Source organism: Polypterus senegalus, chromosome 9 (assembly GCF_016835505.1).
Source record: "Polypterus senegalus isolate Bchr_013 chromosome 9, ASM1683550v1, whole genome shotgun sequence".
NCBI classification, from domain to species: Eukaryota; Metazoa; Chordata; class Cladistia; order Polypteriformes; family Polypteridae; genus Polypterus; species Polypterus senegalus.
In genome coordinates this window covers 118,286,193-118,308,643 of record NC_053162.1, presented here as the reverse complement: position 1 = coordinate 118,308,643, position 22,451 = coordinate 118,286,193, and the positions used below count along the sequence as shown (strand labels likewise).

Sequence of the window (22,451 nt, the reverse complement as noted above, 5' to 3'; positions counted from 1 at the left end):
ACATCATCAATGTAAATGTTATGAGTATATTAAAACCGTTTAATTTTTGTTAAGGAATTAATAAAACAGAAAAGTGCATATTTTCATCTGCAACTGTTGAAATGTACATTCTGTTAATTACTGTTTTTATTGTTTCATAAAATAATATAGTATTGCTGTTTCCAATTGCATGTAATACAGAAAAATAGCATGTGTGCTGCTACTTATCATCAAATATAAACATTATTTGAGAAATATTTCAAGTATTAAGTTTAAGTTTCCGTATTTAAAATGCTGAAAATGAAATTCTTCAGCATACAACACCCTGGAAACTAAGCGTAAATGTTTATTTGGCGAGTGCGTCAGAGGCTTGAAAGGAGTGGCGGGGGCTCGTTCTGCAGGGCAGATGTTGTGTGATGCGTCATAACACACGCTCACGGATCATAAGACTGCAGCCTACGTTGCATCCTTTACGGATTGGAGGGGGTGGTCATTTCTCGCATGCGACGTGCAGCATGTCTTGTCGTTTCAACAGGCGGAGATTATAAAAACCAAACTAGACTAGGAGTGGGCTAGAATGAGCGGTACTACTGAGGAAGTGTCTACTCTCTGGAAGCGTCGCATCATTGTTGAAGATATTTACGTCTAGACATTAGGTAGCTCAGAGACCGGGAGGGAAGTGATAAAAGTGGATCGTCTCATTATCGGAAGACTTGAGCTGTTCTTTGTGCGATTATTTATCAAAGACGTAACATTGTGCCGAAGAGACCCTTCAAGGACGCACTTTTTTCTGATTCACTTCGTTTTTACTCATTAGTGTTATTTATTTATTTATTTTTAAGTTGATACAAGACTATTTTTAAACCAGTGATATTTTTAAAAAGCGAATCGAATTTATAGATCGTCCCTGAACCAAAGGATATTTATAAGATTCTGAGGGAGGAAGAACGATATAAAAGGCATGGAAGGAGAACAGGTAAGCCTTTGTATATATACTGTATTTATCTGAAAAGATGGTGTGGTTTACGGATGCTAAACACTAACATACTCACAATTCCTGACAGTTGTTCTTATGTCTTTCTGGCTTGTGAACGCTGAAGTCGCCGTCTGGCTTGCAAGTCTGACTAAAACGTGGGAATCAAGGGGTGTGATCTCATTTTCGGGCATCAGGCACGTTTCTGATTTCATTTGCTGTTTTGTCAATGTCGTGCCCTCGATACTCTCTTCTGTATCTGTCTTCCTGCCCAACTTATGGTCGATTGTTTACAAACAGAAAGGAATACAGTACGTTAACTTCGAGACTACTGCAATAAACCCATCATTATCACGTCGATCCATTTTCAATGCGAATTTAATATTGTAACACTTTACATTACCAGGCCCAATTAAGACACTTTGAACATTTTTTAAGTTTCATGTAAAACTGCAGACATTTAAGTAGATGTATTAGTATGTGGTTAAGAGTAATTTAATCATTATGTCGTACAATACCATTTGTATGTTTATTTTCATTTTACATCTGAATTTAGTATTTTTATAATTAAATATTGACAGAACTACTAAAGTAACATCTTGTTTTATTTTATCATAGTTAGTTTTTCATAATATTGTGTAAGGTTTATCCTGGAAGAAAATACTCATTGCTTTGAGGTCAAGGTGACTCTGATATGTCTTCCATTTTGTCTGAAATATTCACAGTGTATATAGGTGTTAATAAGTAAAGTGTGGCTTGAATTCCAGTTTGTATTCTGATACTTATTACATTTTGTATTTACACTACTAGAAAAAAGCTGCTGTATTATAATTTTTTTTCAATTAACTAGCACTATTGGTGTATCCTAATTCCGGGTTTGTTTAAAAATAAAAGCACTCTTTATCACCATAGGTCTCTAAGAAAAGTAAGTTTTAATTTTATGGAAGTCAAGTATACTCACAATGCTTTTTAATAAGTAAAGTGTGATCAAAGAATGATCATTGATTCCCTGGTGTTCTCAACTCTAATTGGAAAATAAGAGTGTAGACCATCATACAAACTGTAAGGTTTAAGTCAGTAACTAGGCAGTGTCAGTGTATATTAGCTAATCTCCCATTGAAATCAGTGCATCTGACTGAAGTAGGGCCCCAGAAGGTGTGTTCTCGGCTATAGGGGATGCCACCATTTTCAGCCTTTCTGAGAAAATCTGTGTTAGGTTGGAAGTACTCATCCAGAATGTGCAATGTGGATACCATCTTGGCATGTTTATTTTTATTATTATGGAATTTTGACATTTTCATTTGCACTGAAGCTGAGAGTGTGAAGAAGACTGATGATGGTGTATTCCATATTTTTATGTTGTATTGGTCACTGTTGTTTGCTATTTGCTACTTGTAGAGACATTTGTCATGTATTGCTGAGTTTAGTTCAAGTGGATGTGTATTTCCCTAATGGATGCAATTGATCTCCATTCCAGTTTTTGTCATTTATGAAAATGATGCAAACATTTAAGAGAGGTTTCAAGAGTATGGGAGAATTTCAAGGCTACACTTGTCTATAATCTCTGCTGTGTCCTCCCTGGAAAGATCTGTAATCAAAGACACACTGTTGGAATTATTTTTCCTCAGCTGACCTGATCAGACTTGTAGCACTAACCAAATAACCAATATTATAAAATGAATGCATGAATGGCTGAAGGAGATAAGGATAGCAAAATCAATATTGCCTTCATTGTTTTCTTTGCTAGACAGTTGCCAATTACTGTGGCTCATGTTCTCTTTTCAGAGAGCAAAAACAGTCAACTTAATGTCACCAAAGATTAGCTGGTGCCATGTTTTGTTTTTTTTTTTTCTTAATTTTTGGCAATGAAAAGTAATACAACAGATGAACCTGTTTGTGTGCTCACATTTCAGGTTTTGACTTACACAGGAAATAAAATGTAATGGACATTCATTTTTCATATCTGAGATAGTAATTAACAATTCAAATGACAAACTGGGCAAATAGCCAAAGCAGTTTCTTGGCTATCAATTGGGTCTTTGTTTCTATTATAAAATCTATGAGTGGGTGGATCAGCCAGGCTCTTCAGAGTAGAATTAGAACCCAAAACAATTCTTTGCCTTTTCCTCTAATGTTGTTTTTTTCTATATTCCTTTGGAATCTTTTTCTTTTTTATACAAATGGAAAAATCTAGCCATAGCTTTTCTAATCACAGCCATCTCTGGCCACCACCTTACAGCAATTGACTCTTTTATTATATGTCTTTGCCTTGAGTCATTATACCTAAATCATAAAATATATGAAAATTGATCAAGAGAATTGATTGGGCATTGATCATTTGAAAAAAAACCTGTAAACCTTTAAAGTTTCATGCCTCACAAGGTTGGTCTGAGTTTTGCAACATTATATACAGTATTTCTGAGCATTTTAATAATATCCCTATAATAACTGCACATGTAGATTTGACCCTGAATAACTATTTTTCATCAGCTAATTACTAATCTCTCAAATTCAGAATGGTATTACATGGCATGAAATGTTAACAAAAGTAAAATAATATTAAATGACTGCATAAACCCCATTATCTTTTAATGTTTTTAACTGACTTTTTATACTATTGGGTCAAAAGGATGGAGGTATTCATTTTTTATGGATTCTTAGTCTCATGAGGCTTTAATTTCAGTCAAAGTATTCCCTGCAGTCTTAGGGTCAGTGTAGAAGCTGAAACAGTGTTGCCATAGCAACAGGTGGATGCTGTTTTATCAGTAGTGCAATATGGAAAACACAGGACCATGACATTTTTGAAAATAAAAAAAACATATGTAGACTGAGAAATATTTAAGTATTCAAATTTTTATTATGACTTGCATTTTTCAAAATGTTGCTTCTTAAAATTCAGTATTTTGCAGATTATCGTGTTTTTATTCCTAGCAACTTACTTTCCATTTTTTTTTAACATACTGCCAGATAACTACAGGTTTACAGATGCCTGAACCACAGGCCCCTAGAAAAATATCAGAGCTGTTGGGCCCAGTTTAATAGACCATGACTCAAAATGACTATGGCCAATGGAGATCATATATATATATATATATATATATATATATATATATATATATATATATATATATATATATATATATATATATATATATATATATATATATATATATATATATATTTATATACAATCATACTGTATAAGAAGAGTAAGGGTTGCCTTTCTTTATTTTCCTGCTGAAAAACCTGTTCTCATTATTAATTACTGTAATCAGCACCAGGAAAAATGTTTCTCTTTTTCCACCCATATCTGGGTCTCTGAATATTTTAGCATATACTCTATATGTATAGATTAATATGATGGGAAAGCATATTTATAGCAAATGTGATGAAAAGTAATAGTAAAAACTGCAATGTCTTAAACTGTATATAAGCTATACTTAACACGTGCAACTTTTTTTTTTCTTGTTTTCCAGAAAAGTAAAATAACTTGCACATTACTGCTGTCTTTAATTGCTGCAGTTATAGGATCATTACAGTTTGGATACAACACTGGGGTCATTAATGCTCCAGAACAGGTAAGGAATATGATTATCTAGAATACAATTAAGAATGTGTTTTACCAAAATATGCTGCTACTGTATAGGGGCTTTGGTGTTGATACACATTTTGTGGAGTGTTATTGCCCTCTTCTGGTTCATTTAGAGAATAGAATACATGTATATAATGTCATCCTTAATGGTTAAAACCACTGGACAACACTTGCTAGAACTGGTTTGGATTAAAGATAGCATTGAAAATGGATAGGTGGAAACTTTGTGTGTCTGTGTTTGTTTCCAAAGGTGTTTTTTTTTTTTTTACTTTTTTGCAGTATGGCTGTAGGTTCAGACTGTGAAAAAAATGCTATTACTTCCCAATATTGGTCTACTTAGTTAGGGGCTGTGCTTTAAATAACATGTTATTGGCATATAGTTTGAGATTGATATTCTGTTGATAGTTTGATTCATTATTTATGTCTTAAATTATCCTATAATTACAGGGCTGTATTTTATATACTGTTCACTGTACATTTGCTACATAAATTTCTTTTAATTTCTGCAGATCATTAAAAAGTTCTATAATGACACCTGGTTCTACCGGAGAGTGGAGCCTATAAATGATGACTACTGTACATTTCTGTGGTCTGTGTCTGTAGCCATCTTCTCTGTGGGAGGCATGATTGGATCCTTCTCTGTTGGCCTGTTTGTTAATCGTTTTGGCAGGTAGGAATACTTTAAAGCATGACATGATTTAATACATATTGTCTTACAAGACATATTAAATAAATAATGCCGTTAAAAGCTAACTAATTTATCTCAATACTAGAATTTTTCTCCAGTAAAAAAGTTCAAATTAACTTCATAGTATGCAGATTTCAGATGTTTAAATGTGTTTTATATTTTATTGTTCAAGGCGGAATTCTATGCTGCTTGTCAACGTTTTGGCATTTATTGGTGGACTTTTGATGGCCTTGTCAAAAACTGCCTTGTCCTTTGAAATGTTAATCATGGGACGCCTCATCATTGGGCTCTTTTGTGGTCTTTGTACTGGATTTGTTCCAATATATATTGGCGAGATTTCCCCAACATCTCTTCGTGGAGCTTTTGGTACACTGCACCAACTAGGAGTTGTTATTGGCATCCTCATTGCCCAGGTATAGTATGCTATATAACTGCACCTCAGTATACAACTCATCCTTTTAACATGATTTGGTTCATTAGTTGCATAATTCTTTATATATGCATGCTACAGCACCTTTGCAATGGACTGATTTAATAAAATATGATTAGTGATAACATTTTAGCTTTCCTCATTAAAGTCCCACAATCTTCATGTCAGTTAGTAAAGTAATTTACTTTTCAAGAATTAGATAGACAGAGATAAAGCTTATGCTATGAATAGCTGGCATTTTAACCCAGGTCAGGGTTGTGGATCACTTGAGACATTCAAAGTTAAAATAGATAAACAAATGCTCACTTGTTGATTACAGTACTCTGCATAGCAAAACATGCCTTGTTGTAGTTATGTATGAGTTTGTCATCTTCATAATGGTAAATATAGAAAGAGAGAATTAGAAAGGGAGGATATAATCACATGCCTTCAAATTTAAATAAAATACTATGGCAAATGGAACATTAGAAACAAATTATATTAAAACATCATAGACAGATGTAACTGCAAAGGTGAATAAACATTTTCCTTTAGAATAACGAAAAGAAAGAGTGTATGAGAGAATATCAGTTGTTATGTTTAAACAGAGTGCACTACTGAGTGAAGCTGACAGTTTTCAAAATAAGAAGCAGAGTGTTAAAGTTAGCTTGATAGTGAACTGGAAACAATTGTTGATGAGCTAGCAAAAGGTTAATGTGGTCACATTACTTGGTTAAAGTCAAATGTTTGGCATCAGATGTCTGGTTGCTGTTGATAGCTGACCTTTGACTCATTGTTTTCATAGTTTGTTCCATATTTATTCTCTGAAATAAGGAAGGCAATTTTTTGAAGTAAAATGTCATCTGCTTTTTTAAATATATTTTGTTTTGTTTCAGTAGCTTATCCAGCTGAGGAATAAATCACTCATGATGTATAGCCATTTATGAAATTAATGTTTCAGGTCTTTATGTTCAAGATTTTGTCAGACAGATTCGGGTAACCCACATGGGAGCAAATAAATTCCAAAACAAGGCATTTGTTTAATAACTGGTCTTCCATTAGTATATCTTAATTTTTAAAAGAAAATGCATCACTCTGTTTTGTTACATGTATAACCTTATACAAAGATCTCAAGAATTATAAAAATTTAAGAAAAGAATGAACAGCTATTTTGAGGCCCTCAAAATATTTGTTGTACATGTCTAATTTAGGCATACATAAAGGAAGATATTGTATTTTACCAGACCTTCATAGTGCTAGCCACATAGACAGCCTTGCATTTGATTTTACATGTGGAAAAAAACTATTTTATTAAATATACTAAATACTTTATGCAGTTGCCTATATCAGTGCAGATGCATATAAGATATTTTTGTCTATTACTTGTACTAAAAAATGTATTTCTTCATGTGAGAAAAAACATTTTACAGTTAATATTCAGTTAGTATTTTGCTTAGTTTTTAATTGTCCCCAATTTTCTTTTCTATAGATATTTGGTCTTGAATCTCTTCTGGGATCAGAAAATCTATGGCCTTTGCTTCTTGGTCTTACAATCCTACCTGCTGTGATTCAATGTGCATTACTGCCATTTTGCCCCGAGAGTCCTCGATTCCTGCTTATCAACAAAAGTCAAGAAGAAAAGGCTAAAGAAGGTAAATGTTACTTATAAACTTTCATATGTTTTGTCTTTTTTAACATTGAAAAATATACTGTAATAATGTAGTAATACTGCACTCATATAGATTCATAATCTAAATTGCTTAACCTAATGAAGATTGAATAGACTGGAAGTTATTCAAGTACCACTGGGCAAAATGCATGAACCAACCATGGATGGGGCACAAACAAGTCTGTTACAAGACACACCAACATACAGTACATAACCACTCCAACTTAATTAGGGCCACATTTAAAGCTGGGAATCAACCTAGAATTTATTGGGTGTTAAAAAAAAAGAAATAAAAAAAGAACACTCAGAATAAAATTAATGTGGAGGACCTGCAGACATCATACAGAAAGTTCCCAGGCTAGGGATTGAACCTAGGACACTTTGAGCCCACTGAATAACTAAGACAATGAACCTTAAACATAAAAATGACTTAGAATTTCCCTTTTATTCTTGAATTTAATCTCAGTTTTTGTATTTCTTCTCATTGGCCCAGAATCAGCCAGATATTGCCTTACACATTGATTGAGATTACTAAATCCTTGTCTTGTGTATTTGTTGGCTCATTTTTGTAATTGCAATAGATATTAAACACTTAAGTTTGTGTAGTGTTAGTAGTTATCTGGAATTTCCACCAAAATCAATCCTGAGATTAACTGTTCTTTAAGATATCTTTAGAAAAAGTGAAAATGCAGAAGCACATCTAATTTCCTCTCCTTTTTATAGTTTTAAAAAAACTGCGTGGCACAGACGATGTGCAAGAAGACCTCCAGGAAATGAAGGATGAGAGCTTGAAAATGCTCCAAGAGAAGAAAGTTACCATCCCTGAGCTGTTTCGCTCTCCTAGCTACCGGCAGCCTATCATCATTGCAATCATTTTGCAACTTTCCCAACAGCTCTCTGGAATTAATGCTGTACGTATTAAACAAAACTTTGAGTATACACAGGTTTTTAAACCGACTGAATGATACTTTGAAAAAGCAAATGTAAGACATACAAAGTGATTTTTCATTGATCTTCGTTTACAACATACACATTTATGTCTTGTTATCCCAAAGCCGTATTTTTAAAAAATTGTCACTCCTGAATATGAACTCTAGGCAAGGCCATTTTGTTGATGTAGCTTATAAGGTAAGCACTTATGTTTAGGTATCCATGATCTCTAAAACATATACAAACAGAAATGGAAAAGAGGTTATGAAGAGCCAGTCCTCATATATTCATCTCACGTTCAACTCTATGTTTCAGCTTGGCTCCTAGAATGTATGATTTTGTCAGATACTATATGTTTGTTTGCAGGTGTTCATTTATAATAAGGAAATGATCTCACTGGCTGTGCAACACATGCTATAGCTGTTAAATAATATACTTATGAGAAAACACATGTTTAATGTAGCTATTACAAATTTTTTTTTAAATTACAAATTCATGTAATTTTCCCCAGCTTTAAGCAAAAATGACAACATACAAAAAAGTCACTTGTCTAAGTCATTCTCAGATATATGTGAAGCTAACTAAGCTTTTCTTGTTTCATTCAAATAGGTCTTCTATTATTCTACAAGCATTTTCAAAACAGCCAAAGTCTCACAACCAATCTATGCTACAATTGGGGCTGGAGTGGTGAACACAGTCTTCACAGTAGTGTCGGTAAGAGGCTTTGTTGATTGACTGAATAGCCCTTTTCTCACCCCTTCCTTCATCCCTGTATGAGTAATGGACACTTCACCAGCCTCATTCACAGAGTTAATCTGAAATTCTGTAACAGCCAATTTAATCAAAATTATAATTTGATATTCCTTACATGTTTTCCTGTACTTACAAATTTCTGTTTGATTGCAGCTTTTCTTAGTGGAAAAGGCAGGACGGCGAACTTTGCACCTCATTGGGCTAGCTGGAATGGCAGTTTGTGCTCTGCTGATGACAGTTGCTCTTGTAGTACTGGTAAGAGTCCATTTTAGTTCCTCTAAAGGATCAAGAAAAATTGGTTTGGTGTGGAAGTCTGAATGATCACAATAGAGTGAGAAGGTGATGTGAGAATGAAAATAGATGTGTGGTCATTGTGCCTGCTGCAATTTAAGACAAAACTTTTTTTTTCCAACCAGAAACACATTTCTGATATGACTTCATTCAGTTATCTTGCCATTGTGGCCATCTTTGGCTTTGTTGCCTTCTTTGAGATTGGTCCTGGCCCCATCCCATGGTTTATCGTGGCTGAGCTCTTTAGTCAGGGTCCCCGGCCAGCTGCCATGGCTGTTGCAGGTTGTTCTAACTGGACTTCAAATTTTATCGTTGGTCTGTGCTTCCAGTATGTGGAGGTGAGTGGTCATAGTTATTTGCTACTTTAAATATACATCAACAAAAACAATGCCAATAATTAAAAAACAATCATTATTTTGTTAATAGTGATAAAGGTGAGTTATCTTTTAAAATAATATTTACAAGTTCTGAATATTTAACTTTATAAATGTCACATCTCTGTGTACATTAATTTTAGTTCAGTTTCATAAAAGTTGGAACTGCACATGTTGCAGAAAAAACTGTTGAGCATTTGATGGCAAAAGAATGGATAATTCCATCCATCTATCGATTATCCAGCCCGCTATATCCTAACTACAGGGTCAAAGGGGTCTGCTTGAGCCAATCCCAGCCAACACAGGGCGCAAGGCAGGAAACAAACCCCACCGCAGGGCACACACACACCCACACACCAAGCACACACTAGGCATAATTTAGAATCGCCAATGCACCTAACCCGCATGTCTTTTTACTGTGGGAGGAAGCCGGAGGAAACCCACACAGATACGGGGAGAACCTGCAAACTCCATGCAGGGAGGACCTGAGAAGTGAACCCGGGTCTACTAACTGCAAGGCAGCAGCACTATCCACTGCATCACTGTGCCGCCCATGGATAATTCAATAAATTTACAGTGAAACGCCTCTTTATTTCACCTGTGTGTCATGTTTTCCTCTTGTGGAAATATCTCAAGCACATGCCTCGTGGTGCAACACTCTTTAGCTTCACTGACTAATTCATTTTGAAACACATCTTTAACAAAGCTTGGTGCCAATTAATATATTATATTAAATATTCAGATTTTGTAAATATTATTGCATAAAACAAAACTGAATTACATATTGAAATATTTTCTGTATTTGTCAGTGGAATGGTATACTTAGTTAACACTGTTACTCTGAGATTGTATAATTTGCCTAGATCATAATTGATTAATGTTTGAGATACTGTAGATTTCATACATGTTTACATATTTAATTTTTACATTTACATTTGATAATTTACCTTTCTTCAGACCACTAAATCAACACGTGGTACATCGTACATTGTCACTGATGTACTAGTAAGATTAATAAAATAAAAGGCTTTGAACCAATATAAAATCAAATTAATCAACATACATTGCTTTTAAACAGACTTATGATCATTAACAGAATTATCAAAAGCCACTGCATGTCATGTTTCTCAGCTTTTTGTGTGCCTTTTATACTGTTTCTAGTCATAATTTCACATTTGAAGGCTATTGGTAGACAAACACTATAAAATTCAATAAGAGGGTTTCTAAGCACATCTATACTAAAGGAAATAATCCGATGATCTGTCTTTTCAAAAATGTATTGGCAATAATGCTTTAGCACATAAAGTAACTTTCAATTTACATAGTTTTTTGTTTGTGTTTTTTCTTTCAGAAACTTTGTGGACCGTATGTCTTTGTCATCTTTTTGGTTTTCCTTATCTTTTTCTTCGTCTTTACTTACTTCCGTGTGCCTGAGACACGAGGCCGCACCTTTGATGACATTAGCAAAAGTTTCAGCAAAGCAGAAGGTAATGGAGTAGCTGCACCTCAAAAAGACATAACCCTGCCTCCTATATCTCCCACAACCGAAAAGATGCCCATGGTGGATCTTGGAAGTCCTGGTGCTCCCGCAGACCCTTCATCAAGTGTATAAAATGAAGGATAAAGCTACTGAAATAATGTTCTGACACTGATCTTAAAAAATAATTTTAAGTAATTGATTTATTTACACTGTTTAGCTGCCCAGTTCAGTGTAATTTGTTTAAGTGTTTCGTCATTGAACTTGAAAAATCATGGCGAGTTATTAATTTGTTTACACTGTTCAACTGCCAGGTTGGGTGTAATTTGTTACAGTGTGAACATTGAAGCCCAGTTTTTTCTGTAGTGTTACCTTTTATTGAAAGGTCTCTGTGTTGGGATTAAATCCCTATATTCGGATTAAATCAGTTACTGTTATATTGGTAGACAACGCCTTTGCGCTGAGTATAACAGAAGTATGGCACATGAGAAAAGGAATCTTTTTAGTGCCCACATCATTCTTCTTAGTTGCAGAGGTTTTAACTGTGTGTGTCTATGTCTCTATTCTTGGGTAACCTCAAACTTCTAGTTCTGCCTGAAATGATCATGCCTATACTAATGCTAAAGCCAGATCTTCAGCACTGTGGGTGGCTTATAGTGAATGTGACCCAATATCCTGTAGACTATGGCTGCAGAAATTAAATTCTGGAACATACTAATGAGGGATATTCCTGAAATAAAGCAAATGGTAGTGAAAATAGTTGCAAATATTTGAAAAAGCATTTGCTATCCACCTCGTAAATAGCCATTATTGGTAACTGGTTTTCAAAAAGTCTTTACATGATTTTCTTTATATTTTTTTAACTTTGATCTATTTTTAAATAGGAGAGAAAAAAATACTGTGTGATATTATGACCTCTATTTTGGTCATTTATTGTGTACTTTAGGGGATTGTTAATAATAGAGAATAATGTGATGCTGCTTTGTAACCATCTGTATTCTACCAAGTAACACCCTTGTAACATCTGTTAAAGTCTTTTATACAAATTTAGTGTGAGGGCAGACAACACTCAACTTCTTTTTTGACTTTGTGTGTTTTCAGTACCATCAAAACTAATTGTACTGTTTAGCAGCAGATGTAAAGCATCTTGAAGTGAAACTAAACTGTCAGAACACAAAGAGATTAATATGTCAAGGTAGAAAGTCCACTATATGCATGTAAAAGTTGTCCTGTACTTGCTTTGATCCGAAAGGAACCTAAGTGTTTCACATAATTTGCTTTCTCATTGTTGCTTTAATATATCATATTATATTAAAAACATAGGGAACATTGATTTGAACTTATGGTTTAACTTCCATTAATTCAGCAAATTAAAATAGTTGTATGTGCCCTTTGTGGCTGTTTATAAGACTGTGCAATATTTTCAATATTGTGATATTGTTTTACTTAAAAAAGAAAATAAAATAACCAGGGTTTGGTGTTATTTTAAATCATATAGACATGGTAGGTGCCACTTATAGCTGTAAATGATTATTCTCCAGCTTTTATGGTATAAGTTTCCAAAACTTCTATTTATCTTTATTGCAACAATTTAACTGAGAATCCACAATTAATGCATCCACCAAATCTCAGAAGGTTTTTCTAAAATGTTTACAATGAAAGATACCACAGATATTAAAAATAAGATATTTATGTTCCAGCTAACCTGATTTTGCACAAATGCAATGCTGTGTCTTTTTTCTTGTTAACACCTTAATATGTGATGCTGCTTCATTTGATAAATGTCAGTTATTTGCACACCGATAAAAAACAAAATACAAAATGGAAACAAGGTTAGAGTTCTATATGTAAACACAGAAAATAAGATGAAAAATGGGATTAGTGTAATATTGTTTACTTTGCTGTCTTCATTTACTCAAAAAACAAAGTTTTCATTTTTCTACATCTTTTTTTTTGTTTTTATTTAGATTTTTCTGTTAAGTCTGTCCCATTTGTTATTAGTGAAAAGCAATTGATTTTCCAATGAGTCAAGTTATAGAGAAGAGTATAAACCATCTGCACACAGAGCTTGAACATTCAGTTGTCAATGAGTTTACATGATCATAGCATCTTATTGGGAGGGGATACATCATTAGAAACTGGCCTTTATTGTTTCTGTAAAAGATAAAAAGTACCAAAAATTCACATACACTGTATTTTTTAAGTTATTAAATTGTTTTATATATGTAAATACAGCCTTGTTTTATACATATTTGCTACTATTTATTTGCATTTGTTACTTATTTATGTATTTTTCACTATCTGTTTGTGCCCTCAGTATTTCATTTTTTATTGTTAGCAGCTCTTTTTTATTTACACTTGTGAAAACTTGAATGAGAATAGTTTTACTGTATAACATCATTGCTTAAATATGATGTGTGATGTCTGTAATTGTTCTTTATTTTTGTAAAAGAGATTTTATCCTAAACTATTATATAATTGATGTTCCTCGTCAGATGCCTATTAATGTACAGTATATTAATAAAGTAACAATATATTATTTGTTCACAGTGTACAAATTGTATTTATTTATTTTTTGCCAGATATTTAATACAGTCATACAAACTGAAAAGCATTTTTTCATTTTAGTATCTATTGGGAAATTACTATATGTACACATTTCATGCAATTTCATAAACCACATTTCACATTCAAACTTCTTTTTCCTCTTAAAATTTTATGAAAAATACTTTTCACTTTATTGATAAATACAGATCTAGAAAATACAGATTGAACATTCAGATTTAGTCTTCATTAACTGAAAACAAATGTAGCTCTATATTTGTACCAGTCAGAATGTCTTTCTATACTAAATTTTACATGCATACTTGAAATTTAACGATACTGTATTTTAACTATTGTTTACCATTTTATGCAATAAGTATGAAATAAGATTTTTTCTTACTTATCTTTGGTTTGGTTATTGGTTTGAATGAAAAATATTCAACTACCTCTAGATTTGAGCCAAAAATAATTTTAACCATAATGTATTGTTTTGTTTATTTTTGATAGAACGTTCATTTTTCATTATATGTGTTTAATGTGTGAATTAAATATGAATAAAATATTATGAATTTAAAAATACCAAGCTATTTATTTTTTAAATGCAAAGGTAAAGAGTTATGGGTATTTTCCAAAAAAACATATGTAATCACTGTGCATGCAAACAACATTTTGTTTTATACTTATACAATTTCACAACTTTTCTCTTTGGGTAAATACTCATTTATTCATTGTTGCAGGTCTAAACATTTCTTAATCACATACCTGGTGAACCAGCACCACTAGTGAGCAACAAAAGCACATGTTAAAAAATACCCAAGTGATTACTTGCTTTAAACTAAGACATTTAAAAGGAAGCAATAATATGAAAATGAAAGATGGTAAAGCCAATATATGTGGAACTGGAAACATTTGTTTTACAGTTTTTTATGGACCATTATTCATAGGGGCAGCGTGGTGCTGCAGTGGTAGTGCTACAGCCTCACAGTAAGAAGACCAGGGTTCTCATCCTGGGTCTTCCCTGTGTGGAGTTTGCATGTCCTCTCATACATAAGTGCTATCTTCTGTGATGAAACCTTCTGCATTATGTTATATAATTTTTTAAGGGTTTCAGGGGGATAGTGCTTATCCCAGCTAGCATAGGGCACAAGGCAACATCAAACCCTGGAGAGGGCGCCAGTCCATCGCAGGGTGAATTCACACCCAATATAAGGGCCAGTTTAGCCAATTTAGCGTTAATAATATATTAGGTTGTGATATGTTGGGGAACCAAACTTTCTTACACAATCTCAACAGTTTCTTTGATGTTTTGCAATAAGCCAATCACTTTCTTTATACTCATTTACTTGTGCTCAGACATATTCTCAAAGCCATTTAATCCAATTAAGAGTTGTGGGAGCTAATCCTGGCAGTAATGGATGCATGGCAGTACACAGATCTACTAATAGCACCAGCCCATCACAGGCACGCAGTGTCCCATTTAAAATCAACTAACCTGCACATCTTGGTAATGTGAGAGGGAAACCAGAGTATCCAGGCAAAAATGGATTTACAGCTAATATATGTGAAGTCTACTCAAAGCAAATGTCAATTGTGTCTAGTAACACTGAGGTATTGCATATATATAAAGTAATTTTGCTGAAATAGACTATTCCTATACCTGACATTTTAAGTATTTCTCAAAATATTGGCTAACTCAATTTTTAATTTTTATTTCTTCCACTCGGTTTCTGATGATATTCTAATCCTAAATTTATTTGAATGCCTATTTTTAGAAATAGTACCATCATTAGAAAGTATAAGAGCAACTGCCCCCAATCCTAAAACTGGAGGTAGTGCTAGACAAAAGTTCACACTGTCAGTGTTTTAGTCAACATGTTGCAATATTTTGCTGCAGGCTACTAAGGCTGGGTCAATTCTTCACGCAACGCATACTCCAGGGAATGCTCCTACTACGCAAGTGTTGTACTGTTTATACTTGCACGCGTACTTTACGTAAATCTGGAGGAATCCACCAGGTGGCAGTGCGAGATATTATCACGGTGAGAACTGGTTCGGCTTCGCTGTAATGTGAATTGCCTGGAACACCCATTAAATTCTGATGATACCTTATCTTATTTCTGAAAAGGATGTTTAATGATTAAATCCATCAATCCAGGGATGTGTCCATTCCAGCTAGCATTGGGCACAGGGCAGAAACAATCCCTGGACGAGGCATCAGCTCATCACAAGGTGAATACAAGCATTCACATACACTGGCGTCATATGCAGATTTGGTGACACTTATATCTTTGGAAGGAAACCAGAGCACACTGTGGAAAGCCAGCAGGAAAACATGTAAAATCAAGGCAGAAAATATCAGCGACGTGACTCCCTGAAAGACAGCAGCACTATCACTCCGCCACTGTGTCACCCCCATGTGTGCAATTATTAACAGTGTTCATTATTTAAACAAAATTAATGATTTATCTGTAAAATGTAACATATATACTTTAATGCATTTCATCATGAAAGTGATGTCAAGTATAAATCTAAGGATTCTAAATGTGCAGACAGTTGGAATATCATACATTTAATGTGTTCTGTGTGGTGATCTATTGCTGTTTGCCTCTCTTGTCAGGTCAGGAGGAAGCCCCAGTAAAAAAAGATGGCACAAAAGATGGTATGTAAGATTTTTAAAATGTATCATGTCATTACGATCGGGAATATGCGACGCTTGAATATAAAAGCACCATGAATGCATCTGTAGGTCGCCATTTTGATTCAACACATCGAACCATTCATCAAACATCGAAGTGCGCAGATCGAACCTACTAGGATCCGCATAGCGGCTTTCTATCACATGTAGATAGTAAACAGAGACTCTGACGTCATGTTCTGACTTTAATTACACTGCGCCCCCCGACTTTTTGCTGGTACTGCAACTTGTGCATGCGTCCCATTCATTTCTGAGGACTTGCTCAGAGGACGTGTCAAATGAATGCTCGGAATGCGTGGCAGTCATGATGTGTGCACGTACGCGTTCTGAGTGTGAAGTATAAATGAGCCCTAAGGCTACATTCAGAGTGGAATGGCTGATTTTTGACTCATATCCAGCTTTTCTGCTTAACTGTTGAAATTAATTTTGCAACTGACTCAAATCTATACTAATAAAAGGCAAAGCCCTCACTGACTCACTCACTCACTCACTCACTCACTCACTCACTCACCACTAATTCTCCAACTTGCCGTGTAGGTAGAAGGCTGAAATTTGGCAGGCTCATTCCTTACAGCTTACTTAAAAACGTTAAGCAGGTTTCTTTTTGAAATTCTACACGTAACGGTCATAACGGTCGACAACGTCCGCCATGTTGAACTTTCTTATTTATAGCCCCATCTTCGCGAAATTTGGTAGGCGGCTTCCCTGCACTAACCGAAACCGATGTACGTACTTATTTCAATGGTATGACGCCACTGTCGGCCGCCATATTGAACTTTCCAACGTCACTAATTTTCCAACTTCCCGTGTAGGTAAAAGGCTGACCTCATCTTCACGAAATTTGGTAGGTGGCTTCCCTGCGCTAACCGAAACCAATGTACGTACTTATTTCGGTGGTATGACGCCACTGTCAGCCGCCATATTAAACTTTTCAACGTCACTAATTCTCCAACTTCCCGTGTAGGTAGAAGGCTGAAATTTGGTACTTATTTCAGTGGTATGATGCCACTGTCGGCCGCCATATTGAACTTTTCAACGGTCTTTGTTACTTATGGGCCCATCTTCAAGAAATTTGGTACGTGGGTTCTAAACGCTAATTGAATCCTACTTACATACATATATACGTCCATAGCCTGCAGCTCGGTCACCGTGTGAGGCAGCGTTGGGTCCCCATCCCAACACCTCCCACGTTGTTGGCTGCCTGCCTATATAAGGCCGTCCATCGCTCCAGTCTCTACATTCCCTTCCTTGCTTCGCCACGGGATTCACGTCTCCCTGCTGATAACTACAGCCTTTTTATTTAATCCACAGCTTCTCCGATGTTTTATTGTTCATTTATTACAATTATAGTTATTGTGTAGGTATTTTAGACTTACTTTACATTGTTCAGGTACCCATTTCCTTTATCATTCCAACCGTACCCCCAATAACATGTCTATCGAGGTGATCACCATCGATCAAAGAACTGTCACTTACCAAGTGGTTTCCATGCCCGGAGATGTCACCTACCTTTTCCATTCTTTTTGTTAAATATTGCACGGCCATATCAGGCTCACTCTTGATATCCGGAGGAACATTGTGTCTTATATATTGAATGACTGGGACAGGTTCAAAGTGTGGACTGATGACAGTACAGGAGATAATTATTCTACACAGGAGCACTAGAAGAGTGAAATGCTTAAGCCCTTCACCTATGCATCTGCATGTGAGTTGATGGCTGCCGGTGAATTGTTCGGTTGTCGCTTTCAAGTGTACCGAAATGGCCAAATATTTTACACCTTTTGACAACCGCCAATGCCTCTTAAACATCTTAGATTGACAGGTGACGATTTCAGTAGTGGACACTTTGATGTTTATGAATGTTTAAACTCTCAAAAGCTGGATGTAAAGTTATCGATGAAACAGGTTGTATACTTACAACGCTTGACAGATGCTGAATGTCTCTTTAACACAAGTCCTGCAAATACTGTCGTAATTGAAACAAACCATGAAACTCAAACCGATTATGACAGCAGCAATCCAAGCTGTGAGATTTGAAACAAGATTACTGTTCACATGGCCAACTGTACGTTGCATGCTCAAGAGTAGGCTCAGCACACAGCTTGGTCATATTACAACCGGAGGGCTGAACTGACAATGTGGTATACAAAAAGATCCTTAACAAATAATTATTGGTATATTTTCCCTCAGCTTAAAAAGGTTTAATTTTCTACTTAATAAAAATTTTAAGGCAGTACTTTGCAGCTGCGAAGCACGGGTATTTTGCTATCTACAGTATCTACATACTGTCAAATAAACAACCCACACGCCGTGGCACAACATGAGAGACTTCGCCTCTAGCTCTAATGTCCGAGGTTCAATTCCCGAGAGGAGGTGCAGTGAGTGTGTACGCCTGATGAGCCCAGAATTAGAGCGAAACACGTGCTGCGTACTGTTTGCATTATTTGACAATAAAACTATTTCAATATATTCAATATATATATATAAGCACTTCCCGATTCAATTTACCCTCGCATCCCCTTGGTTTGAGAAGAAGTATGAAAAAATATGAGGTTAACGCAGAAAAACAGATCACCAATTGAAGCTTTATGAATAATGGATACTTTTTTCGCCATCAATAATTGTTTTGGTAAAGCCATCCTCAGTGTAATCCTTCTTCCATTTTATAATTTTTCCGCGACTAGCCATGATTAAATGAACGGTAAAAAAGTAAGAGCGAAGCGAAGGTGACTTATTCAGGCAGGCAGGTGACAGCTCAATAGCTCGAATTTGGATATAAGTAGGTTCTATTTAGTCGCCAGAAATATCTTTGGTAGGAATGGAAGTTGAATTTAGTCTTTAAATTTCTATGGTGAAGAAAAATTTATGCAATGATGACTAAATTTAACTTACATTCCTACTAAACATATTTCTGTCGACTAAATAAAAATGACTTATATTTAACATTCAAATAGAACTTGAACAGATACGATAGTTCATAATACCCACGCAGCACTAAGAGCACGTAAGAGCGGAAATCATCCGTTTTAACAAGCAGCGTATTGCACTGATATGAAATAGCCTGGCCATTTAATTATTTAGGAATGCCTCGATGGATTCTGGCACCCCAAGCAACAGCTGCTCGCACCCCAAAGGAGATAGATATTATATATATATTGTGAACCCGGCCCGGACACAGACAGGCGGACATGTTGTAAATCACCACCACACGTTTATTTACAAATATATTTACAAATAATATGGTCACTAAGACCCACAGTCCATAAGTGCACAAACCCCAACACAGTCCTGGCCACTCAATTGCCTTTGTTCGGGCCGCCTCCACTCTCTTCTGCCTTGTCCTTCTTCCACCCGACTCTAGCCCTGAATGAATGGAGACGGCCCCTTTTATACAAGTCCCGGATGAGCACCAGGTGTTCCCGGCATTCCTCCCTTGGCCACGCCCCAGCGTGGCGGAAGTGCCGGCTGTCCTCCCGGCAGCTCTCTGGGTGCCGTCCAAAGTCTTCCCCCAGCACTTCTTAGTGTGGCGGAAGTGCTGGGGTAACAGGTCCCCAAGGCATTGGGGCGCCTTCTGGCAGTGACCACGGGCCCCTACAGGGTGGAGCTTCCATGCCCTGTACCCGTGGCCCCCAAAGCAACCAGGAAGGCGACCCCTACGTGATCCAAGGTGGGCACAGACCCACATCCGGTCCCTCGTGACGTCCCGGCCGGGTCATGGCCCCTGGCATCCCTGACAATATAGATAGATAGATAGATAGATAGATAGATAGATAGATAGATAGATAGATAGATAGATAGATAGATATAGAGATATATATAGATATATATGTAAATATATGTGTGTATATATATATAGAGATGTGTGTGTATATATATGTATATATGACAGCAACACTCATAACAGTGACAAAACAATTACATTGATTACATTGACAATCATGTTACGTTATTTTCAAAATGTTTCCTTTTCTTTTTCATTACTTCTTTAACACACTACTTCTCCGCTGCAAAGCGCGGGTATTTTGATAGTCTGATATAAATGTGTACTGTTATATATCATAAGCAGAGTTGAAGAACGACTATAATAAAGTTAAAATACATGGTATTTTTTCCTGATAGTTTTTTCATTTATTGTTTTTAAGGCCCTAATTATTGTAAATACATTAATGATCAACAAATACAATAAATAAATCCACCCTTCCAAAAGGAACTATCTCTTTCACATCACCTATCCTTGAAACCAGAGCAGACCAATCATTCTGGATGGTTTATTATTAAAAAGTACTCTTGTATTTCAAAAACAGCATTACATATATATATATATATATATATATATATATATATATATATATATATATATTTGCCTGGATCTGACGATGTCACTTCCGGTTCCTGGCTCGATGACATCACTCAACCCACTCCTAAGCAAAGATTTGAACCTATTAATGGACAGGGAAAATGCATCTCAAGCTGCCTCCACGATGTGTATGACGCAGCTCTTCGGTGTGACATGGCAAATCCCGGACCATCGCACAATAGGACATCATCACTCAATGCTGTGACAGAATGGGATGAAACCCCGCCCGTCTCTCCCAGCTGCACTTTCAGTTTAAGCAGACACCAGATTCATTTAAAAGAGAACAATGGAATGGCGATTCTGTAAAATTTGCAAAAAATGCAGTGGTTCTGGTAAATGGCCATCGCACTCAACATCCCATGCCATACTTTGAACTAAATAACGACCTTCTTTATCGGGTAGCCGAACACGAGCGGAAGGTAAGGTCACTGCTGTCAGTCCAATGAATTTACCCGTGGCAGGTTTGTGAACTAGAACACACCCACCTCTTAGGTGCCCATCTCCAAAAAAAGTCCTTGACCGGATCAAGCTCCGATTCTATTGGCCGGGAATAAACGAGTAGGTTCACTGCTTTTGCACATCCTGCCAGAGTGTCAACTGCACTAGGAGGGACCATGCTCCTCTAGTTCCCTTTCCCCTCATTGACAACCCATTTGAATGCCTTGAGTTAGTAGGACCCTTAGAACCATCGGCTTGAGGACACAAATACATACTGGTCCTGGCAGATTATGCTACCGCTGCACTCAGTTACCTCCAAAGCTATCACACAGGAATTAGTAGGGGTCTTTGTATGAGCTTTACCTTGGGGACATTAAGGAAAGTTGCCAAGTTAATTAAGATGAAGCATTTAAAGACGTTGGTGTATCATCTTTAAACTGATGGTCTAGTAGAGTGGTTCAAACAGAACCTCAAGCAGATGCTCTACAACGAGGATGGGAGGAACTGGGATAAGCTCCTCCTTGTCATCCTTTTTGCCTATTGGGAAGTCCCACAAGCCTCCACTGGGTTCTCACCTTTTGAATTATTATATTATACGGGCGACAACCCCAGGGTGTTTTAGTTATTTTAAAAGAAGGTTGGGGAGAAAAGGCACTCCCCTCCACAAATATTCTAGAATAGATTGTGAAGTTACGCAATAGATTTGGAAAAATTAGACCTATCCTAAAGACACACATGAAAAAGTTGCAAGTGGAGCAGGTTTGTTATCATAATCATGGCACATCTCTACAGGAGTTCTACAATGGAGATCGGGTCATGGTCGTTGTTCCCACATCCCCCTACGAAGTTAAGGAGAGCAAGGGACTCTGCAAATATTAGGTGAAGCAACCAAATAGTTGACCAAGTGAACGGGTATATCACATGAACTTGCTGAAGCTGTAGAAGGATAGGGAGCCTGATCCCTCCTCTGGCCAGCCCCGTTCCCTCTTTACTCACAAATTAGACCTTAACTTCGGACCCAATTTGACTGCCAAACAGTGATGGGAGCTGGTACCAGTTATCCTGCATGTTCCTGAGGTGGTGAGTGAGAACCCAGGACGAACTTCACTGATTGAGCATGACATTGTGACCGAACCAGGGGTAGTCATACCAGAACACCTGTTTCGACCTGTTTCAGTTGTCTGCCTTTGTGATGCTCAATTCTGGTGTTGAGTGTGTTACTACGGAATTGAGCATTATATTAATAACTTCAAAAGAGGCGTAATTTTGGGAGGAGTCGAGC

General features: G+C 36.1%; 1 protein-coding gene across 1 annotated transcript; it reads left to right on the top strand.

Annotated features, from left to right (window-relative positions):
• The first annotated feature begins 403 nt into the window (after positions 1 to 403).
• On the top strand, positions 404 to 13,680 carry LOC120535661 (solute carrier family 2, facilitated glucose transporter member 3-like). Its single transcript, XM_039763622.1, has 10 exons — positions 404 to 955; positions 4,429 to 4,530; positions 5,054 to 5,214; positions 5,405 to 5,645; positions 7,131 to 7,293; positions 8,034 to 8,221; positions 8,850 to 8,954; positions 9,147 to 9,248; positions 9,410 to 9,622; positions 11,010 to 13,680. Exons 1-10 carry the CDS (start codon positions 941 to 943, stop codon positions 11,268 to 11,270), a joined length of 1,551 nt encoding a protein of 516 aa, XP_039619556.1. The 5' UTR covers positions 404 to 940; the 3' UTR covers positions 11,271 to 13,680.
• The last annotated feature ends 8,771 nt before the right edge of the window (positions 13,681 to 22,451 follow it).

What these genes read in the sequence shown, in the direction of transcription:
- LOC120535661 (XM_039763622.1), top strand. An exon ending in AGCTCTCTGGAATTAATGCT is followed by an intron (nt 8,222 to 8,849) that starts GTACGTATTAAA and finishes TCATTCAAATAG; the next exon opens with GTCTTCTATTATTCTACAAG. An exon ending in CAGTTGCTCTTGTAGTACTG is followed by an intron (nt 9,249 to 9,409) that starts GTAAGAGTCCAT and finishes TTTTCCAACCAG; the next exon opens with AAACACATTTCTGATATGAC.